General features: G+C 35.6%; 3 protein-coding genes across 3 annotated transcripts; 2 read left to right on the top strand and 1 right to left on the bottom strand.

Annotated features, from left to right (window-relative positions):
* The first annotated feature begins 317 nt into the window (after positions 1 to 317).
* LOC113698672 (ethylene-responsive transcription factor ABR1-like) lies at positions 318 to 2,170 on the top strand. Its single transcript, XM_027218562.2, has 2 exons — positions 318 to 876; positions 1,170 to 2,170. Exons 1-2 carry the CDS (start codon positions 447 to 449, stop codon positions 1,955 to 1,957), a joined length of 1,218 nt encoding a protein of 405 aa, XP_027074363.1. The 5' UTR covers positions 318 to 446; the 3' UTR covers positions 1,958 to 2,170.
* A 5,560-nt stretch (positions 2,171 to 7,730) lies between these two features.
* On the top strand, positions 7,731 to 9,911 carry LOC113697849 (cytochrome P450 71AU50-like). The gene is made up of 2 exons (XM_027217447.2): positions 7,731 to 8,717; positions 9,107 to 9,911. The coding sequence occupies exons 1-2, from the start codon at positions 7,830 to 7,832 to the stop codon at positions 9,719 to 9,721; spliced, it is 1,503 nt and encodes a 500-aa protein (XP_027073248.1). The 5' UTR covers positions 7,731 to 7,829; the 3' UTR covers positions 9,722 to 9,911.
* A 1,109-nt stretch (positions 9,912 to 11,020) lies between these two features.
* On the bottom strand, positions 11,021 to 19,786 carry LOC113699085 (26S proteasome non-ATPase regulatory subunit 12 homolog A). Its single transcript, XM_027219175.2, has 12 exons — positions 19,627 to 19,786; positions 19,297 to 19,506; positions 16,845 to 16,952; positions 16,644 to 16,748; positions 16,437 to 16,493; positions 16,151 to 16,347; positions 14,999 to 15,098; positions 14,752 to 14,864; positions 14,493 to 14,646; positions 14,260 to 14,337; positions 11,427 to 11,671; positions 11,021 to 11,322 (listed from the first exon to the last, which is right to left on the bottom strand). Exons 1-11 carry the CDS (start codon positions 19,627 to 19,629, stop codon positions 11,453 to 11,455), a joined length of 1,344 nt encoding a protein of 447 aa, XP_027074976.2. The 5' UTR covers positions 19,630 to 19,786; the 3' UTR covers positions 11,021 to 11,322; positions 11,427 to 11,452.
* Between the last annotated feature and the right edge of the window lie 4,851 nt (positions 19,787 to 24,637).

The following is a 24,637-nucleotide window of genomic DNA, read 5'->3' as shown; positions in this document are numbered from 1 at the left end:
TAACCAAAATTTGTTTTTTTTTTGTTTTTGAAGAATCATTTGTGAGTAATATCCATTTATGAGCTTGAGTGGTACTATTCAGATGTCAGACTACCTAGAAAAGGCGACAAAGAGCTAGAGCTATTCTATCTATTAGCCTAGAAGACTAGAACGCAAGACGTTTCTTCCTGTTGATGAACGGTGGAGGGTCTTAATATTCATGGCGGCGGAGAGGATTGTTTAATACTACTAATATTTAACTGTAGTGCTTTACAAATTTTCAACTCTCAACTTGCAGTCTATATATAACGGTCGGTTGTGGAAGCTAGCTTGATTGGTGATGTTGTTGTTGTTGTCAAACCTTCTTGCGATTACACAAGTACTACTTGTTAAGGTTGTTGTTGCCTTATTACCTTGGAATATAAGGTAGCATAAGATTACAAGTCTTGAATCCTGAAACTCGTTACATGTGTGTTTTCGAGGTGGCGAATTCAGGCAAGCGAGCGAGGGGTGAAAATAGAGGTGGTGATGGGGAGAAGAGTTTGCTAGAATCCTTGGTTTCGCCAATGCTTTCAGGGTTCAACAGAGAACAGGAGAATTCAGCTATTGTGTCTGCTTTGGCTCGTGTAGTTGCTGGTGAAGCTGAGGATATTGATCAAGAACTGGTGGTGATGAACCAAGGTGACGGCGGTGGAGTTGTCGGAGGTTATTATGGAGCAGCAGCATCATCAAATGGTGATTCTAGTTCTCCATCTGCATGCTCTTCCTGGGGTGGTGGTGTTGGAGAAAAAAGAGGACGTCCAGAGCTGAATCCTGATGTGGGATTGTCAGAATCAGTTTCAGCTGTTTGCTGGGCATTTAATGATCGCCCTCCAGTTGGTTCGAACTTGGGATCAGGTATGTCGACTTTTGAAAGAAAAAAAAAAAAAAAAAGTCTCCGTTCCCTTCTCATTTTGCATGCTTTTTAAAGAAGTGGAGGAAGCGGGAAAACATGAATGCCATATGAGAATCAAACTGATTCGGAAAAGAGAAGTTATACTCAGGATTAGACTTCACATGATAAGAAAACCATGCTGATAGTTTAGGTATGATTAAGGAAACTTAGCATTTTCTAATAGGTTATCATCTGGAAATGAATCTTCTTCTTTTGCTTTGTTGTTTACAACTTCTCAAATGGAATGATGATTCAGGAGTGGAGAGTTCATTGATGAGAACCAGCATGGCAGCAACAGGAGCAACATATACATATGCTGCAACAAATACCAACAGCACAGAGCCCTACACAGGAGAGCCAAAGAGAAGATACAGAGGAGTTCGACGGCGGCCGTGGGGCAAATGGGCAGCTGAAATAAGGGATCCATACAAGGCAGCAAGAGTTTGGTTAGGAACATTTGACACAGCTGAGGCAGCTGCCAGAGCCTATGATGAGGCAGCTCTAAGATTTAGAGGCAATAAAGCCAAACTCAATTTCCCAGAAAACGTAACACTTTTGCCATCTTCTGCATCCTCTACTTCATCTTCATCATCGTTATCGTCCTCCCAATTGATGGTTTCTGATTCTCCAAACGCCCTTTTCTCAATCGTATCATCCTCTGAGCCAATCGTTCACACTCGCCAGGTTCTTCATCACATGCAAAATCCTGCTTATTCTGCCAATTTCTTGAATTCCAATGCTGCTCAGAATCAGATGTCTTTCATAAATCCTAGCCATTTTTTGCCGAGACAACCGACAAGTTTGTTGGACCAGTTTCTTTTACCATCTTCTTCAACGGGCTCTACTTTTCAATCAACTTCATCCTCCTTCCCCCCTTATACTATTTCAGCACCAGCTCCTTCTCCTCAAACCCCTGCTTATCCTCTGTTTTTGCCAGTTCAACGACCACCAGTTCTGAAGCCTTCAAGCAGGAGCGAAAACACGGCAGATTTTCCAATGAACTCTTGGTCCGATTCTGGACATCATCAATCTTCTTCGGAATGATTTTTAGCCCATGATTAGGCTGGTTTAGTTCAGTTTGGCTAAATTTTGGTGGCCATTTTGCTTGTTATTTCACTGCAAAACCAAAAGCATGATTGAAGTGTAATATGGGGTAAATTTCAAAAGTATTATATATACTGTTTTGCTGCATGTAGCATCAGCTTTCCATTTTTTTCCGATGCGTGGTATATACAGAGGTATTTGCTTCTGTGTTCAGATTATAGATATTTTAATGAGCCAAAAAAAACTAAAATTCAAAAGTAATCAAAGAATAGCTGATTCTGATTATTTTTTGTAATCCAGAAGGGTAAGGGACAGCTCAATTTGGTATGTGCTGAATCTTTCCTTGCGAAGCAGGTTTATACTTCTTTTTCTTGTAACTGTTAAAGAAGTTATAGAACTCGATTGTCTGAAGACTTGAGGGCGAACTACTACATTGTACAAGAAGAATGTTCTTGATATTGACTTTTGTAGCGAAAAGGAAAAAAAAATGTATGTTTTTGGATAAGATCTGATGTATGCTCAAGAAAAGTTGGCAGATGCCTTTCTTAATCAGAGAAGAGGCAAAAAAAAGAATGTTATTGGTAACAATCCAATCATCAGATTAATTGAGTCGTACATATTTTAATGCCAAAATCACAGCAATAGTTTATGTGTATGCATGTATTATTTGAGTTAGTTTCTGTATTAATTGTGTGTATATGATTCTGAAATCGTTTATGAACAGTAAATCCAGTCCAAAACTATTTTCTTTACATTATTCCACGATTTCATAAAAAAAAAAATTAATAGGCATGCTTTTTAGCAATGTAATAGGATAAGGATAAGAATAACATGTGGTTGGTGAATTAAAAATGAAAATGCCTTTCTTTCATCCTGATTTTTTTTTTGTTGACACAGGGGTGTCCGGATCAATCCTTACGGGGCTCGACTAATCCCCTGCAGCCTTTCTTTCATCCTGATCTTGACTCTTGCAATTTGAGACGAATATGTGGTTGGTCAAATTCAAGGAGCATATGCAATGAATCAACACTTTTCTCTATATACATATATATATATATATATATATATATATATATATATATATATATATATATATATAATTTGGTTGGTTTTTCACAAGCTTTGAAACAATTTAACAACTTTGAAGTTGCTGTTGATTTCTTCTACAATTTTGCAGTGGGCTATGCAGCATGTACATTAAGAAGAGCCCACAGAATCCGAACGTTTCATTTCCTTTCATTTTCTTTGACAGTTGACAAGGTTGATGGAGGATGGCTGGTGGCAAAAAGACACAAACCCCCTGTTATCCATGTCGACTCCAATGTATCCAGAAGGAGTAGTATCATTCAAGGATCGGATAACAGGATAAAGTCCAGACTCTTAAAAGTTGTCTGGCTTTTATTATTTGCATTAGGAAAGGTTTCATTTGTTCTACGTTGTAGCAAGTTAAAAAATTCACCAAATGTGCGGCAACCGCAACGGATCTTCTGTACTCAATTAATAGTTATTAGATCTTAAGAAAACAAAAAAGAACTAAAACGTGATGTTAATGTAGGAGAAATAGCAATATAATAAAAAGTGGCACAGAGTATGGGATAGAAGATCCGTTGCGGCAACTGCAACCTTATCCTGGTTGCAGTCCAATTAATAGTACCCCATAACGTTTTATTGCCAACACAAGCTGGTGAAACCGTCTGTCCGAATATCGCTGTCGATATGACTGCTGAATTGGTAGGTGATATAGAATCCCTATAAATGATCTTGCAAATATGTCCTTACTCGTGGTGGTGGTGGTGGTGGTGGTGGTCAGAAATGAATCCATTCAAAATTTTTTTTATACCTAAAAGAATAACATTTTATTTAATAATAGATCTCAGCAATCTTTTCTTTTTAAAAAAAAAATAAAACACATCATAATTTCATATAATAATTAATAGAACCTGCACAAATGGACTCAACTATCTGTCCGGAGTTGAGTTAATTCTTGGTGTTGGGATGATTCAGGAGGCTTAGGATGTAATAAACGCTAGCAGTAGAAATGATGTGATAGAGTTTATTAGATGGATTTGTAGCTGATTTATAAGTTTCTTGATTTCATCTTTTATCTGTCCTTGTTTCCCCTTAAAACCCACATTCTCTTGAGCAGTAAAGCATAGTCAAACTGGATAAATCCCACAACTCATCACAAGGAGACTGATGAGTAATCTCAATGAACTACAAATTACAAATAATAATCAAACTCCTTATTATCAAATAAAAATAATAATCAAACTCCTTAAAACCTCAGTCTTGTTGGCAGTAGTAGGGTAGAAAAAATTGGATTCGTGCTTCTTCTATCAATACTTTAATTTGGAAAAGACATTGGAAAATTAATTCAATTGTGTAACCTACTTGAAGTCATGGAAATGAAATATTGCATGGGCTGCAAAGCTTTTAAATTAAAAAAAAAAAAACATTATCAACTAAATCGTGCCCAAAACATTTGGAGTTTGCCGATTAAAGAGGGAAAAAGGAAAGGAGAAGAAACATAATCAAACATCTTGTTAGATTTGTAAATGTGAAAATCAGATAGTGGTTTGAAGTTGTAGTTGTAAATGGGCAATTGACATATGCTGATTTAAGAAATTAAAGCTCGAAAAATAAATTATGATCTTCGAGACACAAAAAAAAAAAAAAAAAGCATTTGGAAATTACGTATTACTTAAAATAAGAGCATCTGAAAGGTCAAAAGGCCGCACAGAAAAATCGGTTGCGTTCTAAGATTGGAACTAAAAGAGTTTGGGCTTCCAAAGGGCAATTGCTTCTCAATTGGCACAGAGAAGCAAAAGCACAAATATATGGCTTGGATTGCGATTAATTTGTCAAGCATGACTATTAAAAATGAAGATAGTCAAACTTCCTTTCAAAAAAAAAAAAAAAAAGATTAATCAAACTTAGTCATATAATCAAGACAAAGCTACCATGTCTAAAATTTGAATATGATAGGAGAAGTATTCCACATTTGATGGTTCATGCCAGTTGTGACTTTTTGATAGCTTATACAGTAGTATAATAATTGGCTGATGATGAGAAATCTAATCAGTAAGAGTATATATGGCATCAAATAAAGGGAAGAAAAGAAATACTTGTGTGTAGTATTATAGTATGATAATATGTTGGATTTATCTAACGGGTGCTCATTAAATACTTATAAAAATCTATTTCAGGTAGGGATGGGTCAAAAAATCCGCCGATCCGAAAACCTGATGAACTCCATCCGATTCGATTCGAAAAATAGGATATCCGATCCGATTTTTCTTAGCGGAGAAGATGAGGGTCGGATACCCGCAAAAAATGGATACGGATACAGATCAGAAAAATAAAAATCCTCGAGTACCAGACCCACAAGGTATATTATATAAATATTAAAAAAATTAGGGGTCATTTTATAATTTTATAATTTTAATCCTAAATGTAAGTGAAGTGGCTCATAGCCTCATAGTCTCATATTCTAATCCCATATGATCCGCTTCTCCTTATCTTGTTTGAAGAAAGCGAATATTCTCAATGAAACCTGAACCAAATGAACAAAATGTAAAAAAAAATTGGAAACTCTATCATAAGAATTGTTCATCCCTTTCATCCTTTTCATTTTTATTCTACCTCCATTGATCTTTCTTGCAAATTTTTCATCAATTCAATCAAAGATTTGTGTGTGAAGCTCCAATTTTCTGTTAGCTAGGTAATTAAAAAATTTGTGTCTTTCATTTATTTATTTATTTGATTTATTTTACTGTAATTATGTCACCTAAATTTCTCTCTTTTATTTTAATGCAAGAAATTTATTTTTCCTTTTCATCACCTTTAATGCCATAAGGTCTATTCCAAAGATGTAAGGAAGTTGGGGAAGATTTTTCAAACATATTTTGGTTGTACTTTCTCCAAAAATAATTAGCTCTGTTCAACTATTTTTCGGACTTGATTACACAGTCGATTCATTTGGGATGCAGTCTTGTACCATAACATCCTTAAGAAAGTTGGAAAAGGTGCCAAATACTTATTACCCTTGTATTTGTTGTGTTGTAGAAGGATGAAATGTGTGAGAATGGTAATGTACTCAAAATTATCATGAAATTTCCTTTTGTCTATTAGATATTAAATTCTAATATGTACTAAATTTGTGAGATTGGTTTGATTGTTGGATGAAATGCACGAGAATGGTGATGTATGGACTTTGATTACAATATCTCTACGAATATTAATTGGAAAGCAAGTTTTTTTTTTATATTGAAAAACATATTGATATTAGGTGGTTTTTTAGGGGCGGGTACCCTATGACCCGCCTCTTTTTTTCGAGTACTGGAAGATATTATGAGTGGGTTAGGGTTACAAAATGATTGATCCGATATATTAGGGTTGGGTCAATCAAATCATGAAAGGGGCGGGTACCCGACCGTGTCCACCCCTAATTTCAGGTGTTATATTTTTGAAAATATGATATTTATTTGAAAACTTGTATAAATATAAGAAAGGATAATAACTATTAATATGTATATATATATATATATATATATATATATATATATATATATATATATGATATGTTAGGTCAAATTTGAGTGTGTTAATGAGTGCTTATTAGATACTTGCTAAAAAACTCTAAAAGATTTATAGTACTATACAATGGAATAGGAAGAGGCGCGGACTAATTTGCTCTCTTATTTGTGACCTGATATAGAAAGTTTTAGCACATTGCTTCTAGCAGACCAAGTCCAGCACAATATTACTATAGCCTATTACTAGTCCAACATAATATTAAAGTAATATTTCTACAGCCTATTAGTAGTCCAACGTAAGGCGTGACCCAATTCTGTTTCTTGCTCTATATAAAAATATTCAAGTTAAACACTTCTTTAATTTATTACTTTTGCAGGATAGATGGTAAAAGAATGATATAATAATCCTTTTAAAACTCGCAATCCTTTTGAAAAACGTATAGGAGTTACAACCTCAATGCATAATCATTGACTTTTTTTCTTTTTTTTTTTTGTTACAAAACATATTTGTCTAGATCCATTTTATGATATCAAATTGGCATTAATATCAACCCTAACAACAATAAAAATTCTTGACTTTTTATAAAGAATTTGTGACTAAAATTGTGATTAATAATGACAAAAAATTTTCATTTTTTGAAATATTCCAACATATGTTAAATACGTCGAGCAGGGCTTTTTTTAAAATTAATTTTCCAATAAAGGTACTTTAATGATAATACACTATAAGCCATCGGATAGTAGATTATCTGAGATAATTTTAAAAAAATAAAAATACTATAGCACTTTTTTTGATATGATGCACATGAGATAAAATGATGGTTAGAAAATGCAAGTAAATAAATTTTGACAGATAATTCCTCTGATGTGATTCACTACCTAATAGTAACACATATTCAATGGGTAAACAGAGGAATTCCTATTATTTTATTTAAGCCACCTGACCTGATGCAACTTCTAATCCTCAGTTGATTTAGAAATCAAAGAAAATAATTCCTCTGATGTGATTTACTACCTAATAGTAACACATATTCAATTGGTAAACAGAGGAATTCCTATTATTTTATTTAAGCCACCAGACGCAACTTCTAATCCTCAGTTGATTTAGAAATCAAAGAAAATTAACGTTTCCGTTTGAATTTAGATAACAAAATTAATAGGAAACAAATTGACCAGTTTTTTAGAAGTTCAAAGAAAAGAAAACAGCTAAAAATTCTGAATTAAGTTCGTGTTACATTTTTATTCTGCTAAATAACATTTGTTACCTATCATCACTCCAAGCATCTACATAAATTCAAGCTGAAAAAGACAAGAAAGCAACAAGTATCTTCCAAATCATGATGTTTTCAGCTTTGGTCTGGATAACTTTCACAGTACTTGCAACTGTTCTTCTCTTCAATTCATTGTTGATCAGAAAGAACAAGAAGAAGAAATTGCCCCCCAGTCCGAGAGGACTTCCTATTCTAGGACATCTTCATCTGTTGGGGAAAAATCCTCACCAGGATCTGCATAAGCTGTCGAAGCAATATGGTTCTATCATGCATCTACGATTCGGATTCATATCAAACATCATTGTTTCATCCCCCCATGCGGCTGAGCAATTCCTGAAGACATATGATCTTGTTTTTGCCAGTAGGCCACCTCATGAGGCTGCAGAGTACCTGATGTTTGGGCAAAGAAGCCTGGCCTTTGGGAAGTATGGCCCATATTGGCGCAACATGCGTAAATTATGCACCTTAAATTTGCTTAGTAATCTTAAGATCGGTTCATTTCAGTCTGTGAGAAAGGAAGAGCTTGGATTGTTTGTTGAATCACTCAAACAGGCGGCTCTTAATCAAGATGTTGTTGATATTGGTGCTGAAGTTGCTGCCTTAAGCGCGAACATGACTTGTCTGATGGTGTTTGGAAAGAAGTATGCTGATAAGGAATTCGATGAGAGAGGCTTCAAAGCAGTAATTAAAGAGGCTATGCAATTAATGGCAACACCTAACCTTGGGGATTACTATCCTTTTCTTAAGGTACTTGATCTTCGAGGCTTGACCAGGAGAATGAAGACTGTCGGCAAGATTTTTGATGAATTCTTGGAGAAGATTATTGATGAACACGAGCAATCTGCAAACCAAGCTAGGCAAGCTGATGACTTTGTCTATACCATTTTGGCCCTCATGAAATCTAAAGAAACTGAATTTGAATTTGATCGCCGCCACATCAAAGCAGTTTTGGTGGTAAGGAATGCATGAATTAAGTTTACAATCTCCTCTTAAGTTGGATGCTCCATTTCTTTCTCAAGTCTGCAATGATCCATGGCTTACTTTCTCAAAGGCCAAAGCCTTTGTCGTTTACATAGCCAACACAACATTTTAGTTTGCTCCTGGTGATCATTTCTTGCTTCTTACTTTCCATCAGTCTTTATATTTACTAGCTCAAGTCACAGTAGGATCTCTCTGAATTCTGAATCAACTTCTCTCTAATCATGATTGACAAGTGTCAGGTTAACTGATGGTGTTCTATTGTTAGTCCACTAGGGTGTGAGAACTTTCTGCCATTGCTTTCCCTTAACATTAGTTAATCTCCTGAAACATAGAGATTAAAAAAATATGCATCTTCATTTCAGGACTTGCTTACTGCAGCAATGGACACTACAGCTACAACTGTTGAATGGATACTCGCGGAGCTCTTGAAAAACCCCCGAGTAATGAAGAAAGTCCAGCAAGAATTGGACGAAAAAGTAGGCCTACACAGGATGGTTGAGGAATCAGAATTGGAAAACCTGACATACTTAGACATGGTTGTAAAGGAAGCATTAAGGCTCCATCCTGTTGTACCATTACTTCTTCCTCATGCAGCCTTGGAGGATTGCATAGTTGACGGTTTCCATATACCGAAAGATTCCCGAGTGACGATCAATGCTTGGACGATCGGAAGAGATCCAAATGCATGGTCTGATCCTGAGAAGTTTACACCAGAGAGATTTATTGGGAGCAACATAGATGTAAGAGGACATGATTTCCAGCTTATTCCCTTTGGCTCAGGCAGAAGAATCTGCCCTGGAATGCAGTTGGGGCTAACTGTGGTCCGTCTTATGTTGGCACGAATGGTGCATTGTTTCAATTGGGAACTTCCAAATGGGATGCTGCCTTCAGAGCTAGACATGACCGAGGAATTTGGCCTTGTGATGACCAGGGCCAAGCATCTGATGGCTATTCCAACATATCGATTGAGCAAATGATTAAGCAGGTCTTGAGAGATGCATGCTATTTCTATATTGCACCTTATATATTAAGGTCTACTCTGCTAAGTTCTTGAAATGATAAATGGTTGTCAAGAATAGGTAGGTATTCATGACAGAACCAAGTACTTTTAAAAGCTTCTTCTTTTGTCACTTATAAAGTATGAAAGATGGAATCTTTTGCACAAAATTCTGTACAGTTTAAATTAGGATTACTGCATTTTTCTTTTATATTCTCTTATAAAGTATGCATGTTAATTTGAAAGAATAGAAGCTATAAAAGTAGATAAAGAAATGGGGAAATATTTTCTGTGTTTCTCAGTTGTTTAAAATGATATAGAAGCCCAAGCACAACAGGAATTGCTCACCAAATATGAGAAACCATCAGGGACAAAGCATCAACAGTGATAAGTCAGCAGCGTTCTTCAGCAGAAATTGCAGCAGACAGCAAAGGAAGGATATCTGTAAACAGTTGGTAAGTGGCTTCGAAGGGCTAAACTTGATTGTTGCGGTGAACTGCACGGATTGCATAATACATTGAAACAGGGGACATGAACATCTTTTTGAATATTGGATCCTGCGTTCTCGTATGATCATTAGGAGGGCTCCTCATTGTACAATTTCTCATCCATGAGAATCCTACAACTATGAGATTTTCATCCATTTTCCCTACCTATTGATCAAAACCTTGAATAACTAGCTGAGTTTTTATTGAAACCGAGCACTTTCCGTAAAATAATAAGGGCAAAGGACGCTAATTGATAGGTAAAACAAAAAACTATATGCGGTTCCAAAACCCCAAGTCAAGCAATTTGGGATTTTACACTTTTACAGAAGGGAAAAATTCGATAAATGGTCCTTGTACTTTTTTCAAAGTTTCATATTTGAAGTAGCCTCCAAAGTATACCCCAGGTTGTGTTTTGACCTGAAAAGCATGCGAGCATGTCTCATTGCCAAAAGTGTTTTACTTACTGTTATAGGCTTTGAATTGTCAGGCAAAGTTGGTGGGTCGTTTGCTCCCTGTTCTGATCAGTATGTTGAACGCCTTTTTGTTTCATGAGAAAATGGAATTGAATATTTCTCCGGACGCAACAAAAGTTTCAAGAGCTATTGCAGAAACGTAACAACCACTAGTGGGAAGAAGCCTTCGAAAGCTACCAGTAACTCTCGATACAGCCTCATGCAAAGCGTTAAAGGCCACTAAATCATTAAACAAAAATCAGTTTGTTAATGGCGAATTGAAGATCCGTATCCAAATCACGATCCCGACACCAGTATAAACAAGAACATGAAAACCACTTGAAACAGTAATGGATCTTGAGATAAAATATGATTTTGAGGCCCTAATTCGCAAGTTAAATGTGCAAAAAGGAGTACAGGCGCCAATACCAAGCGATTCCTAAGCACTAAACTGTAGAAGTTTTTGTGATAATGAATAAATCGTGAAACAGATACAAAGCATCACAGAAGGCTCGGCAGAAACATGTAGAAGCATCAGCACCACTCTGCAGAAGGAAAAAATTCACGCATAGCTTTTCGGCTAGAATTCAAGTCCAACATGTTCTCAGGCAAATATTGCCAAAAGGGACCCCAACGCCAACCTGCGAGGATGTAATTACAATCTCACATTACTGGACATATCTCTGTAACATGCAAAAGTAATCGCCAAATGCATTCCCAACCAAAGTCACAGATAAAATCTTACGCGGATGTCGTGATGTCAGCATGTATTCAAGCTTTCAAGACAGCTTTGTGAACCATCGTCTCCTTGTGAATTTGATGGCAACTCTTTTCCACAAGATCAAGGAGCTTTTCTAAATTCATAGCCCATGAATTCAAGATATCATTGCTATCTTTTGCTGTTTGGAAACAGACTACTCCCAGTGGCCTGTCAATCTTTGCAACCAGTGCTGTGGAGACAACCATATCTGACAGATGCTTCTCAGCCTCCTGCAATAGGGAGAAATCGAATTGAAACACATATAACATTAGAGAAGACAACGAAAACAATGTGTTCGAAATATCTGCAAAATCACATTTTCAAGAAAACTGCAAATCTTCCGAGACCGTAAAAGAAACACGGCCAGGGTTTCAATTGTAAAACGACACTCTTTCTATGCAAATATTGGCTAAATAACCTAAATACAGTTACCAGACAGACAGAAATTACGGGTTCTTTGATTTGAAAAAAAAAAAGAAGATTGCTGTAAAGTTAACCCCCAAAGGGAGTTCTACTTGGTGAAGTGAAAAACAAAATCTTGAAAAAGGATTTCTGGCACGAAGGATGGAAAAAGAAAGGACAGATCATGTAATTGAATGGGAAAAAATGGAAACACCAGCCAAAAGAGGACAACTAGGTATAATAGATCTGAATCACTGAATAATTATGACATAGCCCTCTAAAGCTTATAGGCACGTAGATATCCCAAAACCACAAAGCCCGGTTTAAAAGGTAATTTCAGATAAAAAGGACCTACCAAGGGTTCATTATGCAGGGTAAATGCCTTTGCAGAACTGCATTATGTATATATGATAAAGGGGTACACTATATGCTTCTATATAGAGTATGCAGTAGGATGAACGATGGAAAAGTCTGTACTGCTAAAGCAGTGAAACAGGAGAAAATCTGAGAAAAAAATGCTAGCATCCCACTTTTTCTCCTTTGTTACAATCCAGTCCAGGTCCATCATGATCCAAAGAAATCCTTTTGGCCCTTCATGTTTGGTTTCATGGCACTTACATCTCATGTTTCCATGTTCAACATGCTTGATAACTAGAGTTTCCATGATTCTATTTGATACGGCTAAAATATACCAACATCCATAGTTACAAAAACAAATGGCACCAGATGTTTCAAAATTTAAACACAAGGGCCTACATGGGAACAATTACATAATATAAGCAAGTAAAAGTGTTCAGCTGAAACACAGGAACCAAAATGGAAGCCAGTCAAGATCTTTGGGGGCTAAATCTACAATCATCCCAGCTTTAAAAAGCATGAGGGACAAATGAATTGGAATTAAAGTTTGTAAGGGTCTTGAAAGAGGAAAGACATAAAGCAACCAAGCACCATAAAGTCTATTATATGTGTAGGAAGACGATGGCAGATGATAAATTAAATAGAGATTTGGAGGGTACAGAATTTCCATCATCAATTCTTCCTATAGCACAATAGCAGCAAGTTTAAGGCTTTCTTTTCAATTGGTATAGGGAAGGACGAAAAAGGGGGGGTGGTGGTTTACCATCCTAGTCTCTATATATAACACAGCTGAAATGAATATAAGAAATTCTAGGTACATGTCATAAACCATGAGAGACATGAAATGGCTCAAAAGCATGTATAGATACTTAGGTGAAATAAGGGCACTTTAAACTGATTTCAACATACATCCAGTATGCAGTTTCAGAAAAGAACCAAAACATGCACCTACTACAAAACTAAGCCATTCTCTTTGATGTTAAGACTTTTTCACATTATTACATTCATAACTGTTCTACAGTTCAGCACAAGAAAAAAGTTTAATTGACGTATCATGCCAAACATCTTTAAAACCAAAATACTCAGAAAATTCTGTCATTAACTTGAACAATGTATCATATATCATGTCACACAATTTTTTCATCTTAATTTCAAGTTCAAGTTACAGAAACAAATCGTATGGTATGGGCATGGGCAATTAATATTTATTAGAAGCTTCTTACTGACCAAACACAAAATGATCCAGAATCCTGATTAAACTCATCTCACAAATGAAGTTGAAAAATAATTAGAACCCAGTAGAGTTGATACAGCAATAATCCGTGTTTTGTTAACCACATTGCGCAGCTGCTAGCACAAGACCATAGGAGAAATGGGGAAAGAAAGACAAAAGGGAAAAAAAATTGGAAGAGAGGAGGAAGGTTATTTGACATAGAGCAACACCTGGTGAGACGTAAGCCCTAGCAACCCATGTCCAGCACATCATCAGTTCAATCATTTCCATTCAAAAGAAAAAGGAATTTTCACATACAAGGAAGATTTCATTCACCAGTATTGTTTTTGTCATCATCATCATTATTGATATCACCATATGAAACAGCTAAAGTGTAAAAACCACAACATGTACAAAAAAGAAAGAAGATTTTTGCTTTTATTTTTTTGTTGTTGTTGTGGGGGGGGGGGGCGCCGCTGAGGAATAACAAGTTTGCTGCAAGTACATAAAAATTATAACTAGAATTGATTTACTTTCTGCAGGAATGGGGAACAAAGTATAATATCTTTCTATATATAAAGCATGAGTCTGATGTTAATGAAGTTTTTAACCCCCAATTCATCAACCACTAAGAAACTACCACAAATCATAACACTGAAAACACCAACACAACCCATGTAATGAAAGATGAAATTGGACAAAGCTCTCACACAAAATTAATGGAATATCAAGGTAGTTTTATAACTACCCCTAATACTTCACGGTAGTTTTATAGCCATCCGTAACTTCTATTTTTTTTAAACAAATGCAGATGGAACTACTAGTGTTACAAGAAATGAAGCAAACCTGGATACTTAGACACAGTAAATCTGCAAGTCTCTTCAAGGTTACTCGTGAATAATACTTTGAGACAACAAGGATATTCTGCATTGCAAGAATACTTCTGTAGATTAGTGATCATTGATTTACTAAGAAAATCAAAAGAGACTACAGACTGCTATAACAGCATTAAATTCAGGGGGTGTAGTCATTATGAAAATTAGACATATCACATAGATTAAAGATTTCCAGGAAATTACGTGTTCTATTACTCTGAGTCTAAGGTCCTCAGCTGCTTTATCAGCTAAGGAGCCACCAAGCATGTTCTGCTCATTGTCAAACTCTTCTTTAAATGTATTCCACAAGGCTGTCCACTGGATGACCTCCATTGTAATCAATTGTTTCAAAAGCAGCCTTATCACAGAATCAGGCCCAAATTAGTGTAACTCAGATGCAGCACAGACAAGAGTAGGCCACAAGGAAAACAGAGGAAACTGAAAAATCTTATACAGGACAAACCTAAAATGAGGAATTTCTGAAAGATTTTTGTCCTCCAAAGTTGAGTTAAGAAGACTTGACTGCATAGAATCATGTGGTGAAAGCACCAAATACCAGCATATTTTCCTCAGCACCTGCACAAATGATGGTAATGAAAGAGATCAGCAGAGCTGAAAGAAAATCTGTTCAACTGTCAACCAATCTTTAATTTATGACACAATATCTAATCAAGTAGAATAAAGATATGTTCATGGAAGAGGTCCTTTACCGGAACCCATTGTGTAGGGTCCTCTTTAACAGAGGGGATGTCATATATTGCCTTGTAACAGCGGCATATTTCAAGATAATCATTGCTATGTGAATGGTACCTATACAGATAAGATTGAAATAGTAAGCAGACAGGTTGGTTTTGGAAACTATTTGCCAACAAATTTTTGAATTATGACCATGTTACCTGTCAGGTAAAAGATATACAGCTATCAAAACCGTACATTAAAGACACCATTATGAGACACACTCAATGTATCACAATACCAGACTCAATCTCAATGAGTTCAAAACTGCCTAAAAATCAGGAAAGCACCACTTCACGCGTTTCACTGTTTGTCACGCTACTGCATAAACCAAATTCGAAACTTACGTAGGGTGCAGTCCTAATAATGGTTACAAAAGTACAGGCATATTTCCTTTTTCAAATTCATGTACTTGCTCAAGCTCCAAGCAATATTACAGTCGCCTCCCATACTGATTATGGCAACCTTCAGTCAATTAAGAGGGCTTAGAATTTGTAAAATGATCAAATTGTTCCTTGATGTTGATTTTCTTCAAATGAGGATATGAATGTCTTATGAACTATGAATACTTTTAATCATTCTTTAGAGGTGGGGTGGACTCTCTGATAGAGATCTTATTAAAACGTCACATGATTGCTACAATTGTTTGCAAATTTATGAGACTGGCAATGAAAAGTTACCAAACATCAGAACATAGTAAAGTATCCAAGGCCACAACCTTTTGTCATCTCAAAAACTGCTAAAAAGAACACAACGCATTGCTTTGAAAGCATTGCCAGCAGAACTACTTGAAGCCCCAATATCACTAATTAGCTAGAATTGCTGAAGTTCCACTCGAATATTAGTACCCTTTAAAAGCTTATCAATGATTTTATAATCTAACTGCAGTTGCACAATACCTCTACTGGCTAAAGGTTCATCAAATTAAGCTATAACCCATTATCTTTGGCACAGAGAGAGAGAGAGAGAGAGAGAGAGAGAGAGATTGATATTCACCATACAGCAACTAAAAGCAGGCAGCCAAATGCCTTCTCTTAGCTGCTTTAGTTTTAATTTCTTCTTTCACACCAAAAAACCAACAGAGGCCTAAAACTGACAGTAGTAAAAGGGCAATCAAGAACCCATACCGAATCATCAATTCATAGTAGATTCGCTTCAACTCCAAGAGTGATGGAATATCAGCAGGAGCCTCTTCCACTATATTTTCACCTTCCTTCGGTTTTTTCTTTTCTTTTGAAGTATCAGCTTCAAAAACTCTTGGACTGATCTTTCTTGAGAGTATTTGTGCACGCACATAATCCCTGCGATCTAAACAAAGACGAACCTGCAAAATCGTGACATCAAATGGTGCACAAAGTTCCTGATATCTGTCCTGGCTTTAAGAACAAGTAATGGAAAGAGTTTAAAGCGTACTTGTTCAAGAATAAAAGCTATTTTCTCCGTTTTCGCCATTGCACCAAAAGTTTCCACCTGAAACATCATATTTGCTACTAATTAGGAAAAAGGAACACGTTGACAAAAAATCAAAATTAGCAGCATGCCCAGTTCACAACAACCAAACACAACAAACATCTATATATCTAGATACATATCTAAACATATGGAACTTGGCACACTAACCGCAATCTCTTGCATCAGATCAGCTGCCTCAGCAATCAATCCTTGGTCTTCCTTGATCTTTGCAAGTCTCTTGATCAACCGAGCCCGTTCTATCTCAACGTAAATCTACGGGGTCACCAAGAACGACCCGAGTAAGATGAAGAAAAGAAGTTTCCAAAAAATAAATAGGTCACCAATTTACAAATTCAACTACTGATTCACCTTCCCAGCAGATACGTTGTTAAGAGTCTTAATGAGCTCTATCTTCGTTTCTAGGTCTGGTGTCTGATCAATATATTGCATTGCCTGCTGAACCATGGCTTGTACAGCCTGCAGAAAAGGAAGGCAGATTGGAAACTATTACTCGGGGTTTTGGCAAAGGATGTGGTTTAGAACCACATACAGACCAAAAAAATAAAAAATAAAATAATCAAACTGAAGTTAAAAACTGAAATTGTAGATGGATCATTTCAGATGTACAACTTACTAAGCCAGCACTACCAGACAGCGACAACCATCCAATGCAGATGTTACTGTCTCTCTTCATAGTGACACTAGAATTTACAGAAAGAATATCTGTTTCTGTCTTTACACACACTACTCTTCCTAAGGTATATGACTAAGCAAAGAAGAACAACTACGAGCAAAAGAAAAATTCAAGGACACACCAACAGTAGGGCACGCCTGATGCCTAAGTAAAACAGATCATTAACCAAGAATTTGTTCAAGTGCCCATTATTAAAATAAAACTTTTGAAAGGCACAAAAATATCTCACTCCGATCTTAGCTTTTGATCCTTTGCAAAAGAAAGAAAAGTACACAATCAATCCGGCGGTCTCTTAAGAATAGGTGCTCATACCTTCAAAAAAAGAAAGTGATTTTACACAACCTAGTGTTGATAGCTGTGGATACCGGTAAACATACTTAAATCCACCCACAGAAGCCAAAATAATATAGAAATTACACTTGGCTATGACTGAATCCAGCTTAAGTCAATGAAAAGTCAGCGAATGAAAAGGCCCCATCAACCCAACTATAAAATGGTTGATTCAATGTTTCCATGGCTTGCAGGAAATGAATTATACCCAATCTCTTTAAGGGGATCCAACAGAAAACAGTGTTTCCAAGTTCATAAACTCATATTAACACACAGTGTGGCCTCAACTAACAGTATATTTAATTTAAAAAGTTGTCACTGAGTATGGATTTTTTGCTCAAACATGCTATGCTCTGCCTAAAGATCCACTCTCTCTCTCTCTTTCTCTCTCTCCAAACTTCAAATAAGTACAACAAGTGATAGCATACTTTTAGCTTCTGACTCTTCACAGAGTTCTCGGGGGGCAACACGAGAAAGGAGCTTCATACTGCCTACAGAAGAGTTACATGAGAGCCAACAACAAATGTTGCAAGTCATAAATAGCCCCCTAAATCCAATATAACTAACCAATGTGCCAAATACTTCTCAAAGAAAAGTCTACAAGCCATTGAAATAGGGGCTCCATCCCGTACATTCCTGTTCCATAAATTTATCTGAGATAACTATACTCCAAAACCCAGTAAAATCTTCTGCTCCAGTACAAATTTGTCCGTAATCCTTGATCTTATAGAATGAAAAGAACTCAAAAAAGGGTCATTGAGATTATGATAAAGCATGACATATCAATTTACTTTTCCACTACAAGATATGTATGGTTGTCAAACTGGAACAAGTCACTGTACTTCAAACCAGTGTAACAAGCCACAATCATGAGTAAAGAAGCCAAGCAATTGCGCTAAAACCATTTTCATCACAAAAGTAAATCAATGCAAAAGACATACTTTCAAGGTAAAGCATAAAGATCCAACTTATTTAGAATACTTGAATGCATGAAAAAGCACACACATATATTCTTTTGTGGAACTTCTGTCATCATGTTCAATATAGATCCTCCACCCAGCTACAAATATCTTTGCCTGAACTATACATATTCAAAGAAAGCTATAACAGGCCAACTAATTCAGTATATTAAAAAATCCAATCGGCAATCCTAAAGCAGTCAAAATTCTCCAACTTACAACTAATTCACCTGATCTACTACAAACACCACTAGCTTTGCAATTGTAAATAAACACCAACTAAAACAGAAAGCATTAGCTTGCTCAAAGTTCTGCAATCTACATACATTATATCTCCTGGAATATTTTCATAAACATGTTCTGAATACACAAAAAAAAAAATCAAATAAACGTGTGAATATATCTACAATTAATTCATATCTCCCATCACTTGGACCAAAAATCATAGTAAACCAATCAAAGCTAGGAAACGCAGAGGGCACTGAAGATCAAAACTGTCCAATCACATTAACATTTTCCCCAGAGAAACCTGTCAACTAATCAAAGTACACACCCACTAAAAAAAGCTGATTTTAAGTCAATAATCCAATAAAACCTTCCTTTCACATCTACATGTACGGTAATTTAAATCACCAAACAACCATTTTTCCGACAAATCAATTTCAGTTTACACAGAACATCGAAATTAAAAAGAAACCAATTAACTCAAAAACAAAACCTATACCTGAACAAATAAACAACAAATGCTTATTATTCATGTGAAACCAAATCTATATTTCTAGACACGTGTATAATTAAAATTTCTAAACCACACACAGGGAGACGAAAGAAACCAAACCTGTTTTAATTGTCCTCGGCGTTTGGACAAGAGAACAATCTGATCATTTAGGGTTTTCCAAGCGCGAGCTTCAAAGCAAAGCTGAAGAATCTCAGTAACGGCCTTTCTGGTGCCGGCGACGTCGCCATTCTGCCTCATCTGCTTCTCCTCATTCAACAAAGCTTCAATTCTTTCGTCCAATTTGCTATTGCTGCTATTCGCAACCCCTTCCTAAACCACCGGGAAAAACCCCAAATTAAATACAGAAAATTTCCAAAAATCAAAATACAATACGAATAGATCTGAGTCAGTGGAACCAAAACTGTAAAACTTCGACGAAATTTAATTTACCATTTTTGTTGACTTCAATTGACTGAGTATTTATGGATTGCTTCGTCCTCGACGTAGAACCCTAGAGAGAGAATGTGTGAAGAAGAAAGCTAGTAGTCGCAGTAATGTATTTTTGGTGTAATTTATGAAAAAGAAAACATATAAATAGTGAAAGTATTTTGGTAGCCTGCTTTTTCAGATTGCCCCTTCTTCAAGAAGGAGATATTTGGTGGTTGGGCACGCGCCTACTTTTTGCTGTCTTTTGGTTTTTAAATAGAGTTAATAACATTTTTGCCCCTTAACTTTAACGTAGTCACACTTTATCACTTGAACAACATTTTTTTTTTAGCAATTGAACTCTTTTAGTCTTTTATAGTACAGGCCAGCTTGGGAGTAATGTAGACATTAACGACCAATTATAGATTGGATACTCATCTTAAGTAACCTTTTCGATGCTAGCGAAGATTTTTCTCTCGCAGAGGGCAAAATGGTGCTCCACCTCTACGTATTTCTTAGATGAAATAAGGGTTGTTGTCCGTCATTCTACTTTATCCAAGGAAAAAAGTATCCAATATTCATGAGGCGACATGTAATTTTGTTCTGTTGGTCCTTTTATTCGACTCAAATCACCACCTACCAAATACGCATGTCTTATATGTTAAATGTCAAGTGAATGTGATGACGATAAAAGAAAAAGGAAAAGTATTGTGAATACTCAACGGGTGTCCATCACCAATCACGTTTTACCAATTAAGTAAGTTAGGTCATATATGTCAAATGGCCAAAAATGACTATTACAGAAAGAGAAGTATTGAGTACTCATAGGGTAGCACATGGAAGTACCATGAAAAAACATAATTAGGTTGATCGCCAATCGTGAAAGAGGGATCAATGCAATTGTAGATTCAACCATTCTGAGCCATGAGCAACTTTTTGCGGTTGCACCTACAACTACACTGTAGAGATCTCAGATCAACTAATTTTTTATCTATCAATTATGTAAGTTAGATCTTACATGTCAAGTAACTATTACTACTAAAGAAAGGAGGCCATTTATAATTAGTGTGATTGGGTATGATAATGCACAAGTACCTAACAGGCAATATTCAATATTGTTGAACTCAATTAAGAGAGCAATGATTGTTAAACTCACTATGAGGTGGCTCAAACAAATTTCTATGAAGAGAAAGTAATTTAACTTTCATTTGCAAGTAATTTTTGGTTGAATCTTTTTGAATATGGGTTATACGGATCAAATTTCAAGTTGGAAGCAAAATACAACAATATGGTAATTACGTTTGTTTCCTATCTATTTAAAAGGGAAAAGCTAATTTTGTATCTGAATATTCATACCACAAGTAGTATCAAAAACACAAATTTATAGGAGTGAGTTATTAGTTGTTGGGTGCTGGGTATTGATTGGTGTTGAGTGCTGGTTATTGATATTTTTTTTTTGTTTTTGATGTATGTAAATTAATAATAGTTACTATCTAGAAAATTTTTTAGATTCATTGTATCTTACTCTATTGTAAGCCTATATATAGGGCTCATACCAATGTAATATTAGTTAGATAAATATAGAGATAATATTTCCTCCAAACCTCCTAATTTCTTTACATGGTATCAGAGTAGGGATTTTAGGGTTTCTACTCGAAATACAACCTTGAGAGAAGTTTGAATGTAAACCATAGCAGAATGACCTAAGATTCTGTAAGGTAGGAAAAGATAGACCGACTCCAATCTTAAAAACTTGGTTGCAAGGATGAAGGAAGTTTTGAACAAATATCAGAACCCTATACTGAGCAATAATTCTTCTGTGTAAGGGTGGCAATGGGGCGGGGGACCCCTCCTCCACCCCTCGCCCCGTCCCCTGCCCCCCGCTTCCCACGTCCCGCCCCACCCCGCTTCCCCCGCGGGAGGCACTCGTGGGGTTAAAAAAATTTTATTATATACTTTCATTATAATTAAATTTTAACAAATAATCAAGTACTAAAATATCAATACATCACCAAATTATTATTCATTGTAATTTTACAATTAAAACTCATAAAAATAATTAAATAAAAGTTATTTGAATACAATCTAATATGATAAAAGAAATATAACTAAAATAATCAAATTTTCACTTTTGATACAAATACAATCACTAAATTATTATTTTATTTTTTTTAGAAAAAAGTGTTATTGTATTAAGTATAGTTAGGAAATTAATATAAATGTATTAATAAATTTAGTATAAATAATTAATAATTTTTATTAATAGACATGTATAATTAGTAGTATAATTGATAATATTAATTATGTTACATGCACTAATATACATTAAATGATACATATAACTAATAATATCATTATTATAAATTTATAACTAATTAAATTAAAATTATATATATAATTATGTACATATATATATCTTTATTTTTTTAAAACGGGTGCGTGGCGGGGTCCGTTTCTAAACGGGGGAAAAATTCCCTCCGCCCCCGCCCCAATAGGCCCGCGGGCCCCCGTCCCCATTGCCATCCTTACTTCTGTGGTTCAAATTGGCATCAAGTTAAATGATACCAACTATGTCCTTTGATTCCAAGTTGTCGAAATGTATATTTTTGGTAAAAATAAATTGAAATACACTAATGGTAATCTTTCTCAACCATTATCGACAGATCCTACATATAGACAGTGGTGAACTGAAAATTCTATCGTGAAAGGATAGCTAATAAACAATATGGATTCATCCTTAATCGGCAACTTCATTTGTTTCCCTAACACAAAAGTGATATGGGATGCAGTTTCTATAATATATTTCGATGGAGCTGATACATCCCAATTGCATAAATCTGTGAAGGAAGATGATCAGGATGAGACAATCTACAAGGCCGATTGAGAAGTGTTACAACAACCTGTAAGACTTGTGAAGAGAGATCGATTTTCGTAGACCAAACTCAATAGATTGTACTGTCGATATTGACAGGTATAACTCTCCTATATAAGAAGAAAGGATGTACATTTTTCTCAATATGTTATATAATTGATTGGATAAGATTCGCAATAATGTGCTACAAATGAAACTATTCCCAATAATGGAAAAGGCGTGAGCCTATGCTCGACATGAAGATGTCAGACAATCATTAATATTAATAGGAAGAGACAACAAATTAGCTTTATCATGACTTGTAATGAAGCGAAAAAGTGGGCCGATCATGTTACCTCAAATCAAGTTGTCGACTAAGGGAGATAGTTGCACTCATTGTGAGAATAAAAAAATACACGTGATACTTGTTTCAAGCTATATGGATATCCAACATGGCAAAAGGAGTGCAAAGGACAAAATTGGCAAGCTGATCAATTGAATGTTGCTAATGGAAAAGTGACCACAACAGTTACTGATCTAGCAGTGTTAGCCACAACTTTTAATATTGCACAAGTGTCTTCTGTCTCTTGGATCAATACCTTAACAACGTATTAGCATTAAGGTAATTATGGTTCTCATCGATGTGATAGCGACTAGATAATCAATTTAGGAGCCACAGATCACATAACCTATGATTCAAATTATTTTTTATCTATTACTCAATTAAGACGATCAATGATCTCTAATGCCAATGATATTAAATATCTAGTTATCGGGGCTGCAACTATTGTTTTATTACCATCTCTCTTATTACTTAATGCTTTGTTAATTCATTGTCAAATAATTGGTCGTCATGCTAGTAGAGAGGATTTATACTGTATAAGTAATTTCAGTCCATATAGAACAAATCAGATGAGAGGCACTAAGAATATTGATCTCAGAAAATTCCAATTATAGCATTAGTAGCTAAGACATCCATTTTTTTGAGTACAAGAAACACGTCTTCTGACTTATTTTTTAGTGTTAATGCTATTGATATAAAATGTGAAATTTGCATTTTTGCTAAGAGTTAGAGAGTTACCTATACAATCAATCTGAGTAAATATAACATTCCATCTGCTTTAATGCATTTGGATGTCTGGGGAACTTTACCGATTCTTTCATTTGCTGGTATTCGTTGCTTTATAACCTTTGTAGATGATTGCACTCTCACGACTTAGTTGTATTTATTGAAGTATAAAAGTACAGTGTTTGATGTTTCTAAATCATTTCAAACAATGGATGTGTTTGAATTGGCCAAATTTGCATAATTTACCTAAGATTTTTTACTTCTATGATTTGGTTTATTGGAACATAAGCCGCTCATTTATTGTTGCAAAATGACTTGCTTTTATCATAGAAGAAGTTGGCAAAAAGGAAACCATGCCGGATCGTAAATTCCACAGGGACTTGCGGGACCCATTTTCCTTGAAGTACTCCATGCCTCAATTTGCTTTTTTGGTCAAATGAGTGGTCTCTTCCGTTTGAAAATGCAAGGCGTCCGAAGTGAATTTGCAGACTTTCTGACTAAACATTCTACATTATATGGCAGCGTGGTGGTTAATTAAAAACGCATGCGCATGTTGTTTGGTTAGTACTTCTGTGAGAACTCGCAAATTTCTTGTATTTTTCTCAAAAATACCCTTTTATTTGAAATTTATTATTTATCAAAGCCCACTACCCAATTATTCCACAATAAGTGCAGATGAACCTAGAAAATAGGGTTTACACTTCGGTTTCAAGATTTGAGCAAAATTAGGGTTTCGCGATTTTTCCGCCGGATGAATTTTGGGTACTGGCCAAGGATCAATTTGATGATTAAAAGTGACTTTTAAGTGAGAAATAATATGTGAGTAGTAGCAATGATATAAGGTTAGTGAATGGGAAGTAAAAACCCTAGTACGTGAGTTTTTAAGAAAAACGGCGCGAACCGGCGGGTCTCGCGCACTACCGATTGAACGCACCGCTTGACCACCATTTTTCCTTACCAAACAAATTTATTGAACTTGAGCAAAATATCTTCTCTCTTGGCAGCAAGCTTGACCGAATTTGAGGCTAGAAAATAACAAGAAACAAAGAGAAAAAAAGAAAGGTGGTGGTGGCGACACCTTAGAGCTTCTTGACCAAAGACAAGGACTCTTTATT

Source organism: Coffea arabica, chromosome 7c (assembly GCF_036785885.1).
Source record: "Coffea arabica cultivar ET-39 chromosome 7c, Coffea Arabica ET-39 HiFi, whole genome shotgun sequence".
NCBI lineage: Eukaryota > Viridiplantae > Streptophyta > Magnoliopsida > Gentianales > Rubiaceae > Coffea > Coffea arabica.
The sequence above is the reverse complement of the archived record's forward strand: the minus strand, read 5'-3'. Positions and strand labels throughout refer to the sequence as shown.